The 13,438-nt window shown below is 44.9% G+C and overlaps 1 protein-coding gene across 3 annotated transcripts; it reads right to left on the reverse strand.

Annotated features, from left to right (window-relative positions):
* Positions 1 to 39: 39 nt before the first annotated feature.
* CASP6 (caspase 6) lies at positions 40 to 10,505 on the reverse strand. Of its 3 annotated transcripts, none has more exons than XM_064450102.1 (9): positions 10,370 to 10,442; positions 9,685 to 9,861; positions 8,599 to 8,640; positions 7,803 to 7,845; positions 5,609 to 5,755; positions 5,094 to 5,170; positions 4,469 to 4,644; positions 2,126 to 2,270; positions 40 to 1,508 (listed from the first exon to the last, which is right to left on the reverse strand). In XM_064450102.1, exons 2-9 carry the CDS (start codon positions 9,713 to 9,715, stop codon positions 1,258 to 1,260), a joined length of 912 nt encoding a protein of 303 aa, XP_064306172.1. In that variant the 5' UTR covers positions 9,716 to 9,861; positions 10,370 to 10,442; the 3' UTR covers positions 40 to 1,257. The 3 variants fall into 3 exon arrangements, with proteins under 3 accessions (XP_064306172.1, XP_064306173.1, XP_064306171.1); XM_064450103.1 differs by having other exon boundaries at positions 9,714 to 9,861; positions 10,370 to 10,441; XM_064450101.1 differs by lacking the exon at positions 9,685 to 9,861 and having other exon boundaries at positions 10,370 to 10,505.
* Positions 10,506 to 13,438: the final 2,933 nt, after the last annotated feature.

The following is a 13,438-nucleotide window of genomic DNA, read 5'->3' on the forward strand; positions in this document are numbered from 1 at the left end:
GGAAAGTAAGATATATCGAACTCATTTACTATAAAATCATTATGTTTCACTGTTGCATTTTATTAAAAGAATTTATCAAAACATTAAAATTTATGCATTCATGATTTATACAAAGCTTAAAAGTAGCCATAGTAAGATTTAACATTTGTGACTCAGAACATATTATATGGAAAGATTTAACTAAAGCAGAGCCAGTAAATCAATTCCTTTATACCCAGGAGAGTGGATTAAGACACTTTTCTCAGCTTGAGTTTTCCATTGTCCCCCAGAGTTAAGCGTATGTACCAATAACGTAAAAAAATAATGAAAGAAATATTCACTTCTAGTAAATATCACTGAAATGACTGGTGCTGCAGCAGTAACAATCCTATGGTGAAACATCCTGTGGTGACAAATGCACTACCACTTCTGTATACACCATGACAGCGTATGGCTGATCTCCTCTGGGGCCAAGGGGAGGAAGAGGCTGATCCAACACCAAGGCCTGAGGTATCAAGGTTTGCCTGTGCTGTATTTGCAGAGCTGCCTAGAGATGTCCAGCACTTTTAAGTGAGCCTGGAACCCTGAAATGATTTGCTTTAGCTTTAGAGATGTGTACAAGGTGAGCTTAGCCAAAGCCACGCTATGCCAGCTCTACGTGGTCTCATTTCACTACCGCTTGCTTTTTTCCTGAGGATGCAAAGCACCAGCAAGCTTTAATTGTGCCCCAAACGCAAATGATGTGCAAGCAAAAAGAAGCCCTTTATCTATATTAATGCTACAATTGTACAAAATGTTTTTTTCCCTCAGTACTAAAAATGAACTGATTTCAATGTCTGAAAAGCTATAAACCTACAAAAATTGGAAGGTGGATACTGCTGTCCACAGATCTAAACAGATGCCCAACAAACATATTCCTGTTAAACTGCTCTTGGAGCAAGAAAAGCCAATCGAATGCAACATATGAAATGTTTTGGAAATGGCAAAACGTGCCATAGTTAGATGGCAATCACGCAAAAAACTTTTAAGAGAAGAAGTAATCTAGAGTACCAATTTCAATAAAATCAGAGCACCGGTAAGCTTTTCCAAATTCCCTGAGGTGAACAGAGCTGTGATACTAGCTTTAAAACCACTTTAAGATTTTAGAAACTGTTGTATATACAAACTGTAAACTTTGATCCCAGTGTTTTTGCAAAGTCTTGTAGAATATTCGTCTCCTGAACTAAGATGGTGTGTTTTTTCACCTCTGCAGTGAGTATTAGTTAATGGTTGTCACTGTTAAATAACAATCTTCTTAGATTTTGGATGAAAATACAATTTTTTAGTTAACATTGAGGCAAAACAGGGAATCTGTTTTTTTCCTATAGCGTTAATGTTTCTGCACATATCCACTCTCCGATGAGATACTTTCCTGTTAACGAGAGTAAGAAGTTCTGTGAACTCCAAGGAAGAGCCGTGCTTCCTAAGTGCCTCACACAAATCTTGAATGTACCAGGAGCCATTTACAGTTTCACGATGAGAAAAGTAACCTATTGTAGAAGAACAACATAAAATTATATCCAAATGCAAGTAGTGATGCACTTGAAGAATATTCATGAGTTACTGCTCGTTAGCTGCATCCATAAGGCATTACTAATGGGTGTAGATCTTACTTTGCCAATTACGTAATTTCACTGGAAATTGTAGATGGGAATTGGCTTTCAGATCACTTATAGGGCTCGGCCAAGAGGAGCGTGGCTCAGAGACCGGTAGCTTACAGGATTGTGTCTGCACATTACAAGAGAGCGCATGGGACTGAAGACAAGGTATGTGGAGGACTGGAGAGGACAGCCACTTAGTGCAAGGACATTTATAAGCCATAACAATCCTACAGCCCTAGAAGAGGGGAATGCTTGCTGTCAGCAGACAGCTCAGCAGCAAGATTATGAGGAGAATGTTTCTGCTTGGCAAATCAAATGCAACCTTGATGGTTTATTTTCACTCCTTCCTTATCGAGTGAGGCTCTTTCCCAGATGAGATGTCACTTATCAGACATGCAGAACAGATGACCTGGAACTGTATTCATTATTTTGACTGCAAGATGAAGAACTGTTCAAGTTTGTTACAGTGAAGTATCAGACATCAGATGTAAAATACTAGAACTTACCTTGCGCCACAGAGTAGCACATGATGAAGTCTGCACCAGCAGGCAGGGTATAGACACCAGCTGCATCCACTTCAGTCTCACTGACAACACCGTCTGTTTCATCGTGAGCAATAACTGGTTCGTCATGTTTATCACCTCGACATGCCTGTTGGTGAGAAGTATTGTTATGCTTTCACCTCTGCCAAGCTCACCTATGTTAGCATAATACTTCCAACACTAACCAGAGGGGACTTCTGTTCAGTTAGGTGTTCCACATCACCATGGGTCTGGATTCATAAAAGACCCATTTACTTCTCTATCAATTAAAATACTGATGACGAAGTCCAGTGAAAGCTCTGAGACAATCACAGAATTGCTGAGATTGGAAAGGAGCTCTTGAGATCACCTATTCCAATGCCCCTGGCTGAAGCAGAGTTAGCTAGAGCAGGATGTCCAGGACTATGTCCAGTCAGCTTTTGCGTATCGTCAGAGATGGAGACTCCACAACCTCTCTGGGTGACCTCTTCCAGTGTTTGACCACCCGCACAGTAAAAAAGTGTTTTCCTGTGTTGAGATGGAATGTCATGTGTTTTACTTAGTGCCAGTTGCCTCTTGTCCTCTCACTGGGCACCACTGAAAAGAGCCTGGCTCCCCCTTCTTTTTCCCCTCGCACCATGTGTTTATAACATTGTAAGATTCCGGAGCCATCTCCTCTGAGCTGAACAGTCCCAGTTCTCTCAGCCTCCCCTCATATGAGAGATACTGCGGTCCCTTAATCATCTTTGTGGCCCTTTGCAGGACTTGCTCTGGTAAGTCCGTATCTTTCTTGTACTGGGGAACCCAGAACTGGACAGTTCATGACATGCAGCCTCACCAGTGATGAGTAGAGTAGAGAGGAAGAATCACCTCCCTCGGACCTGTTGGCAAGGCAGCGTTGAATAAATGCTCTGAAGCACAGCCATCGTTATATGCTGTTACACTGCTGCTCTTAGTTCAGTCACAGGCGTGTTAGTTGAGGGACGGGTTTTTTTGCGAGAAGCCAGTAAGTGAGCCCAGTATTGTCAGTATTGCAGAAAGACTACACACTCAAATGATACAAAGTAGGTAAGAAGCATTACTTGAGAACTATCACTGAAGAGAGAAACATGAAAATCTTTCATTTACAGTGATGAAGTTCCATCCTTGCTGTTTCCTCTGATGTCCACAGGTAAATGCTATGCCAATCGTGCTGTAAAAGAACTCAGTTGATGATCTGAACTAAGTTAATTTGCTTTTTGATTAGTACATATTATAAACGTTTCCAAGTATTAGTTAAAACTGAAATATGTAAATATTTTTCCACCTTTGGCGCCCGGTTAAAAAAAAACAGCTGAAATGAGTCCTTCAGAAAGAAGAATTAACAACATGCTGATTCTTGCAGCGGCCTTGCGCCTGAGGAAGATTTCATTTGAAAAAAAGGTAATTCTTAGAATTACTCCATAAACTACTACACTTACAATCTGCTAAAGGCCAGGTTCTCATTTCAGTTTGCTAATTGTAATGTCGATAAAGATGGGATGAAGCCCTGTTTAACCTGGTTTGACCCCATAACTGACTATGCTTTGAACAGGAGGCTGGCCCAGAGACCTCCTGATCTCCCTCCCAGCTTGCAGTGTCCTGTGAACCAAGGAGTGAAACAGGCAATTACATATGGGCTTAATTTGACCACTTAGTACAAGCAGTATTTCTGAGACAATAAAACTTTAAACTGATTCTTTAAATTCTACAGAGATGCCAAGTATTGGTCATGGACAGAAAGGAAACACAATAAAAAAAATTTTAAAAATTAGAAAAAACATCACTGCCACCACCAAAACCAACCAAACAAAAAACCCACCAAAAAAACACCACAAAAAACCAACTTCTCTAAGGATCAAGTAAAGGGACTTTCCTGGAAGGAAACAGTGAAGATAAGGAGGTTTGACAGCCTTCCACAGCCTAGCCTAGGACTGTGAGGTGTGAAGAGCAGGAACTGAGCTGAGGCTGTACACAACTTTCTCAAAAAAATTATATTGTCTTCTATGCCATTAAATATGCACTGCCAGTCAATGCGACGTGGGCTTAATTTGGGTCGCTCTTCATAAAATTACTTAGTAAATACAGCTAGAATCATAATATTAACACTTGTGTACATGACAGGTTTTTTTAAAAAAAGAGAAGAATCCTTGTCCTAAATGCCTCTAAGGAACGGTTTTCCATACCTTCTTTCCTAAAGATGTAAAAGCTTTCCCTTGCGGAAAGACTGTATCAGGAGAACTGACTTCTGTATTACAAAAAGACATAGGTCAGTGTTAACTCCACTCAAGTCGGCAGCAGACATCTTACCTGAATGATAAATATCTTCGGTTTTCCTACCAGACTCTGGCACTTGTCTCCTCTGAACATGTCTGTGATTGTCTCAATTTTGATTTGGGCATCGTATGCATAAACATGATCATTCTCACCATGACTCAGGAACACACAAACGAAGCAGTCGGCATTGCTGTGATCATCCTTAGAGGCTGAAATAGTCAAGTGGTGTTCAGATAACCAGTGATCTTCGGGTTTAAAAAAATTGGACATTTGTATCATATAATTTAATCTCTGATCAGGCCTTTTTCAAATTAACCCTGTTTTCAGATAGCGCAACACTGCAGAGATTTGAAGGTGCGCTGATTCAAGATGGCTGAAGAGGGGGGCCGCTACAAGCGAAGAGAAGAAGGTTACTAACTTCTCCCAGCTGCGGGTACTTTCTTTCAGCTCTTAGCAACTTTTTTAGTTCTCTCCACAGAACCTTCACTTATATTGCAATAAAATAACCTGAAGTCTAAACCTTAAATCATTCTAATGTTAAACAACCCCCCTGGGCACAAAAAATTTAGTTTAAATTAGATGAACAGAGAGAACAGAAGAAAAATATCGGGAAATTCTGCTCCAAATAGTTAGATACAACCAATATATAGTCTCCTACCTTCATAGATCTTCTGCAGCACATCTTCTGCTTTCAGATCATCAAAATGTCTGACTTCAAATCCGAGGTCTGTCAAACTATTGTTAAAACACATCAGTATCAGTAAAAATCTTGCTCAAATTATATGTCAGTTGCTACCAAAACAGTTGCTTTCCCTGTGAGAGAATGAATATTCACCTTTATGAATTTTTAATGAAAAAACTTACTAAACTTGATGTCGAACTCAAACTGGCGTCAACTGCAAGTGTAATACCTAAAGTGACTTCAAAGAGTTTGCCCTAAGAGAGGCCTGGACACACTGAAATCGTAGGACTCGTGCCAGCAGTTTCTGTGACTCAAAGGACTGTGTCTTGAAGCTTTTTTACTATGGCTTGCTTTGCCAAGGTTGCACAGGTGCTGATGTCTGCGAGATCTATTGTTCTATACTTCAATGTAGGGTTTAGGCAACTGCTTATTTGACTGTGATTTCTGAAGTTTAGCTTTTTAAGCTTCAACAGAGAAACCAAGTTTCTTACCTGTGTTTCAGATTGTTTCTGTCTGCAAGAGTCCCACGTCTGTCTGGCAGCCTCAAATGCCAAAAAAAGTGCTCGTGATTGAAGATTAATGCAACTCCTCTTCTTTGATGGTTCATTTTGTATTGCAGTCCAGGATCAAGCGTTTGTCTGTTGCCAGAGACAGAAAACATGCTTGGTGAATAACGGCTAATTGAATTCCCTTCCTGTTTCCCTGCTAGCTGAGATTTTTTCATTAGCTAGAGACTATGAGGATCCAATTTCAGAAGACAAGACCTCAAAATGTGCAATATTTTAGGAAGAGCCTGAATCACTAGGTCTTTTTGTAAAGCTTTAGCATGTTAAGCAATTCAGTAAAAACAAGTGTTGGGTGTGTACTAGGCTCTATCAAGTAGGTTGAACAGTTACTCTACAATGCATTTGTGTATTCTCTTGTCAGGAGGCTGTCTCATTAGTAACGCAGTAAGGCATGTAACAGTGCGCTTCAGATTCGGCTCCAATTCTCCATTATGTGTTTAGCTAGATATTATTTTAATATAATTGTTTAGTGCATATATACTTATTCAAAATTGTTGCTGTCTGAGATTTGCTTCAAGTTATTCTAACTAAACCGAGTGCTGCATCGTAACCAATAAACTGATGATGATGCGGTATCTTGCAAAAGGAAAAATCTGTGTTATGTACCCTAACAAAATGAAACCTATGACAATACAACTCTTCACCTAAGTTTTGAGCAACCAGCCAACAAAATCCTGAAGCTGAAGGCTGGTGGTGTTCTGAAGGACAGAACAAATGATTAACCCATTTTCTAAGTAGAGGACTTTAAACTATCATGGCAACAAACATATAGAGCACCTGTGTGTTTGGAGTAGCATTCAACAATTTTATTGTTTTATGAGCAGAACACAACACAGAAGTCTGTGATAGCACGCTATGGGCTGTGTGCTTGGACCCAAAAGGTCGTTTCCAAGTGTTGGCGTGGCTGTATTTCGAGAGATAAAGCAGACAATCTTACTGCTTTTGTAGACAGAGGTATTGGTGCAGGTAACAAAAACTAAAACACCTCTGGCAATAGCCCGGGCAATAGGTAAGGCCAGTGCTATCGATGTACAGGTTGACCGTCCAGGTCCTGCTGCCCTAGGACTGGCTCTAGTCAGAGCTGTCATTTTTGGTATGTTTTGGGGTTTTTTTTCCCTGCTATGGAACGTTCTGCTTTGGCCCAATTGGTGGAAGAATTTGCTTAGATTATTTGCCTGCAGGCATTACTTAAGGATTGCAGTTTCATCAGCAAAAGGCTTTCGTTTCACTACAAAATGACCAAAGTTATCCATAAACTATTTCTGCTTCTCCACTTTATTATGAGCAGCCCCTTAATAAAACATCTTTTTGTAACAACTGCATAAGAATTCAAACGGAACAGGAATTCTGGATGACTGGTCAGTCTGGGGGTTTCTACAATGTTGGCTGGATAACCAATAAAAAAAATTAAGTGGGGTGCTTTATCAGACTCTCCCCAGTTTGAGTACTTAACATGATAAAATGGAAAGATGATAAACTTTAGCCCTGTAATTATGAATTATATTTCACCTGTACCAGTACCTGAGTTTATCTGGATTTTGGCAATTTAGCTTCCTCAGGATTTGGCTAGACATAGGACCGGTATGGATTCTGGAGAGTTAGGTCCCTGGATCCTATGAATGACCATTAAAGGATGGTTCCCTAAATAGTCCTTCCTCTGCTCAGCTGTATTTGCTGAGTGGGTGAGGCAAGGGAAGTTTTCAGGAAGGTAGTTTACCTTTTCCAGAGCTAGATGATGCTGTAAGGTAGAGTAGGAAAAATTCATGGAATCACTATCCTGTGGTCCCTTTACTCTCCTTCTAGAGGAATATATTCCTATACAACGCTCTATCACTTAGTCTGCCCAATTGTTCCTTAGATTGTGACGGTGTTTTTGCACAGTCTCTGCACATTGCCTAACATAAAAGGAGTCTGCTCCTTGGAGCCCCTTCTGCATGTCTTCATGGTGAGAAGGGTGGTTCTACATCGGGTGTAAAACTGGAAGCGTGTTCTGTAAGTGGGTGGAGTTGAGTTGAATAATTCAGTCACGTTCTCAGAAATTCAGTCACAAAACTCAGAAAACCCTGCACTGACCCTAATGCCATGGGCCATCTTTCTGTCATTGCCATCAGAACTTTACCTTATATCAAGTGCATCTACTTCCGTGATGTTCTGATTTCCATCTGTTGGAGAGATCAAAAAGTGATTTAGCCACTAAATCATTCATTAAAAAGAAACAATTTGAACTCTGCATCCAACCTTAAAGTGTAGCTGTTAACCTGAACCAAAAGCTCATTCACACATCAGGTAAGTAGGCCTGAGTTAAACAGCTTCATTAGCATTTGCCTGCACCCACAGCTTTTGGAGGCTGTTCTTTTGTTCTGACTCCAACAGTCTGAATTTTAGGTGGTCAAGACGTGCATATTTTATATCTGTATCTACATAGACATATTCAGAGATCATTATTTTATGTAACTAACTAGCTGGCTGTATTTATTTAAACAGCGTCTCTAACTCAATAGTTATAATTTTACACAATCTAAAAATACACTGGTGCTTCTTTTATGCCAGTAATGCTGCTAATGCAAAGCCGAGCATTCTCTTTGAGGCTGGATGCAGCCCATCAGTCGCAGCAGGCAGTGTAACAGTATGTGTAGCTAATGACAACTGAGAAGATGCACGATTTATACCTTTTCTTCTGCTAAACTCTGTAGATGTAAGTATCTCCGGTAACAGAATGCAAATAAAGATGACACTGTGGAAACAACAGGGAACGTGCACATCTTGGGAACATGAAAAACTAAAGACTTGCAGATAGTTAGGCCAAAATATTTATTCCTTTTGCTTAAACGTCTTGATGGGCTATAAAATTGCAGCTCCTACTACTACTGTGGAGGCTAACTACCACATCATGAAAACCACATACTATACTGTACCTGAGGTGGTTAATGTAGGTTTGCTATCTGACTGGACGCGGCCTGCAATTAGAAGAGAAGATGGGTCATGTATACAAACTATTTTGTATATACGATGCTACTTTTTCGCATCTGTTTTTCACATCTGGTTAAAGCCTTCTGCAAAACAAACTAATATAGCAATGCATTAAAAGAGGAGAAAAGTTCATAAAGCCATTAGAATAAACTCGCAGAAATCTAGAATTGGATTTAGAAGCTTTTATGTTGAACACCGTTGCGCAGGAGGGGTGGCTCAAAGGCATTCACATGCTTCAAAGCGCTACTATCTACATGTAAACTTCCCACTGGCAAGTATCGATCCTGCTTTCAGGTGTTGGGTCTTACAATTACCACTAGTAAGCTGAACACACAAAAAATGTTTCAAGCAAACCGAAATAGCATAACATATAGGTCAGACTAGTGACAGAGGTGCTGAAAAATGAGTGTGGCTAGAACACAGCAACAATACCTATGTCTGTGGCTCTGCTGAAGCCAGAGATCTGGAAGAGTGCATCTGTATGTTTAAATGTACTGTATTTTTGCTTGTGTACCTGAGATCTGACTGATGCTTTTGCCTCTACTTATGGGGGGAGGGGGTAATCCACCCCCCACCACCCCCCCAAAATGAACAGACCATAAAAATGCTATAGTCGTCAAACTTTTAGATAGAAAATGGTGTTATGTAGACACAGGAGGAACAGAGTTCCTGGGCCAAAGTAAACGAGGGAAGATGGTTTTCCTGTTATTTCCTGTTGAGTCCGTTCCCATCTTTAGCTTTTCATTGCCACCAACATGCTGCAGCTTCACTCAGGTAAACGCTACTTAAATTATTATTTATGAAAAGCTTTCTGCTTGTCTTACACAGGCTTCTTCTAAAAACCGATTGCTCTCAGTGGGACTACTTCCATGTCTTAAATCTCACGAAGGTGGATTATTTCAAAGGAACAAAAGATCAGGTTCGCACTGGATTGCACTGGGATCCGATCGCGTGTTTCCCTGGGGGCGTTTTAATCTCCACAGGTCTATCATTTGGGCCAAAGGACACGGCATTTAGAAAATACCACTAACCAAATCGCACAAAAAAACCCCAACAGTACATGTACGGAAGGCTAAAGGCATCTTCGGGCACCAAACCCACGCCGCTGTGCTGCTCGCGTCCCGCTGCCACACATCACCGTTCGCCCTGGGCACCGGAGCCCGGCTCCCCTCGGGGCTGCCCCCTCGTTTTACGATGCTGTTTTTCACCTGTGTTGACAAAGCCACCCCGCCTCCCCGCCCTCGCCCCTCCCCGGCCGCCGCCGCCGCCGCTAACCCCCCCTCCCCTTCCGGCGGCGGCGGCGGCGGGCCGAGGACGGGACTTTACCCTTCGCGGGGTGGCGGGATCGCACTCGCACGCCTACTTCCGCGTGGGCTGCCCTCCCCACGCCGCGGCGTCCGCCCCGCCGCCGGCCGCCTGCCCCGCGCCGCTCCCTTCGCCGGGGGGCGGGGGGGGGGTGTGTGAAGGCCGCGCTCCCCACTCGCGCGGCGGCGCTCCGTCAGGCGCGGCGTCGGGCCGGCCGGGGCGGGAGCCCCCTCCCGCGGCCCCTCGCACAGACACCCGCCTCCCGCTCTTCCCCCGCGGGGGGCGACCGGCGCCACGGCCCGGCTTCAAACGCCTGCCGCCGAGCGACCGGCCCCACTGGCCCCACAACCCGCCCCCCTCCATCCGCCGGCGCGGCCGCCGCCGTGACCCGCCTCCCCCCTCGGTTCCCACCTGCCGGCCGCCGCCGCTCCGAGCCCGACATTACGGCGGTCAGAGGCACCCCGCCGCCGCGCCGTGCCGTGCGGGCGGGCCTCGCCCTCCCGGGGCCGCCCGGCCCGCCTCCTCGGCGCGGCCCGGCCCGGCGCCCGCCCCTCTGCGACTGACGGCGCGGGGGAGGCGGGGGCGCCGCGGGCCGCGGCGGGAGGCGGCAGCACCGAGCGGAGGGGCGGCAGCCCGGGGCACGGCCCGCGGCGGGGGCTCCAGCCCTCCCCGGCTGCCTGCCTGCGGGGGCCCGGCTGCCTGCCTGCGGGGGCCCGGCTGCCTGCCTGCGGGGGCCCGGCTGCCTGCCTGCGGGGGCCCGGCTGCCTGCCTGCGGGGGCCCGGCTGCCTGCCTGCGGGGGCCCGGCTGCCTGCCTGCGGGGGCCCGGCTGCCTGCCTGCGGGGGCCCGGCTGCCTGCCTGCGGGGGCCCGGCTGCCTGCCTGCGGGGCCCGGCTGCCTGCCTGCGGGGCCCGGCTGCCTGCCTGCGGGGCCCGGCTGCCTGCCTGCGGGGCCCGGCTGCCGCGGGTCCGAGCTCAGCCGGGAGCACTGAAGGGTGATGTGTTCGAAGCGCCTCTTACTTTTTGAGTTTGTCAGGCATTACCCGCAGTCCTGTGACGGGTGCTGTAGTGGCCGTGTTTCAAGTGCGCTGTCACAAAAGCGTCATCCTGACATACGGTGAGAAGCTACTGTGTTTACTAGATTGAGAAGTCCCACTGAAGGCACGGACCGTTCCCTTTGCTGTAAGGCCACTGTTACTCCAAATGCATTTTTATTCAGGCACCCGCATATAAACCCTTGAGAGGTTTGGATGTAGACAATTGTGCAGCTTCGCTCCATTCTTGCATCGCTTCTCTCCGATGAGCTTAGAACTGCGAGGAGAGCACCAAGGTATTGAAGAGAGCGCTGAGAGCGAGCATCTTAACAAGTGCTGCTTTCCCAACCTTGTCATTATACGGCATTTGCTGTTCCCTGGCTGATTGTGCAAGAAGCAACAGTTTCTAAACCAAAGCCAATGACAAAAAAACATTCCTCTGTGTAAGAGCCTTGCAGATCTGAATTTCCTGCCTGGCCTGTTTCGAGGGAGGCTCCAGGATAAACTCAAGTGTGAATACACTACTACAATCACAGAAGGAAACGGATTTAGCATGGGATATTAGGTGTTTTTTACCCAGCCCATCTGGCCTGTTTTTACACAGGAGTCTTGCATGACAAGATGTCGTCCTTTTGGTTAAAGGAGCTACTGGTATTTCTAATTGCCTTTGCTTGTTTCCCCTTGTTTGGACTTGTTACCCTCAGACTGCCAGGAGGCAGCTAGATGGAGATAAAGCTGTTGTTTAAATTGCCTTCGCATATGCTTCAGTTAGAACATGATACTGTTACAAGAGTTTAGGGTCTTCCACTACGAAACATTTAGATTCTTACACAGCAGATTTATTTTTTTGCAAACTGCAACTCCCAGATCTCTCGGCTCACACTGGAGCTGCCCCTAAAACCCGCTGGCTGTAAGAATCCTGTGTGAAGCAGCAGCTGTAGAACCTAAATCTAGGACTCTGTAACAGCTTTCCGTTCAGCAGAGTTTGAACTTGTATCAGCTACGTTCCTCAGTCCAACGGGTAGCTTAGATCCTAAGAAGACAACCAAGTATCTTTTCCACTTTGTTTTGCTGGAGGCTAAGAGCATACTCAGTCAGCCCGTGTTCAGTCACCAGTAACTTGCCCACATGCGTGAAGCCTAAGGTAGCATTCTGATATCAAAGGGTTGAAACGGCCATCGTGGTCAGCCTTGAAACCTGACCAGGAGAATAGAAAGCCCCCCTGAAACAAAGATCTCCAAATACCTGCCTTGGGATTAGCCATCGTTCAGGCTGAAGCCGCAGCAGGAGGAAGTAACACCATGACTCAGTGATCCCTGAGAGGATGAAGGTACGGCCACTGGTTACCTTAGGTAGTTATAATACTAAAAAGCACACCCCTAGGAGACCTTAGGTGTAAACGTGAGCCCACCTTAATATAATGAGCCAAACTAAGAGACATGTGCGGATGAACTTCTGTACAAGTAACCAATCCAGTATTTTAATTAAACTTCTTGTTATTGTTTTGTATAAAAGTCCCCCGTGTGTTTCCGGAAGGCGTGCTGGCTGATGTGAAACGCCCGGCACCCCACGCTGCAGACTGGCAATAAAGGCAAATATCTCGACTCCGTGTGTCGATTGGTGTTTTGCGCACTGGGTGAAGAGCCCTGACTTAGGAAGAACAGCTTGACTGGCGTGCATTTCTGGCTCATTTTAATATGAGAAGGCTTCTGTTATACATGCACATACATGTTCTGAAACAGCTTCAGATTGTTGCAGTAGCTCCACCGTAAGTGGGTATTTTTGGAAAAAGCATTATGGATTTATCAGAACTGCAGTCTGAAGGAGGGAGTTTGATTGTGAACACACTGCTGTTATTCAGATCATCCAGAAGAACAAAATAGCCTGAGGGAATATTAAGACTTTAACCTGTTAAAAAAAAAAATTCACTGCAATATATAAAGAGTATTACTGACTACATAAAAACATGCAGCAACGAGTCAAATGTCAGGAGCTGCTATCTATGATATTTTTAACGCATCTATAAAAATATCTAAGTTGTTAAATGGTGTGATTAATCCTGGGGGTGACAGCCAGCCTTCATTTTGGGGGCGTGGCTTGTACAATGTATTTTGCGTAGTTTGCAGGTTACCGTAATCGAGGATTTCTGCTGCAGGAAAAGCTTATGCGAAGTAAAGACACCCCGGAAGAAGCCAAACGCTTCCTCTGGTTTGCAAGCAGAGCTATCAATGTGTCAGCTGCTGCGCTGTCTAGCAGTGTGAAAGCTCTCTGTAGGGCTATGAATGGTCTGAAGGAAACTCTGGAAGGCTTTCATGGTATAATTACAGGTCAATACAGAAGGGAACAAAACCCAGCTCTTTCCAACAGTGAAAATTTTCTGTAGTTTAAGCTTGTTTCTGCGCAACGCAACAGCCATCTAGTTGAATTACAGTGGTTTGGACTCACCGTG

The sequence above is a fragment of the Phalacrocorax carbo genome, chromosome 4 (assembly GCF_963921805.1).
Source record: "Phalacrocorax carbo chromosome 4, bPhaCar2.1, whole genome shotgun sequence".
Taxonomy (NCBI): domain Eukaryota; kingdom Metazoa; phylum Chordata; class Aves; order Suliformes; family Phalacrocoracidae; genus Phalacrocorax; species Phalacrocorax carbo.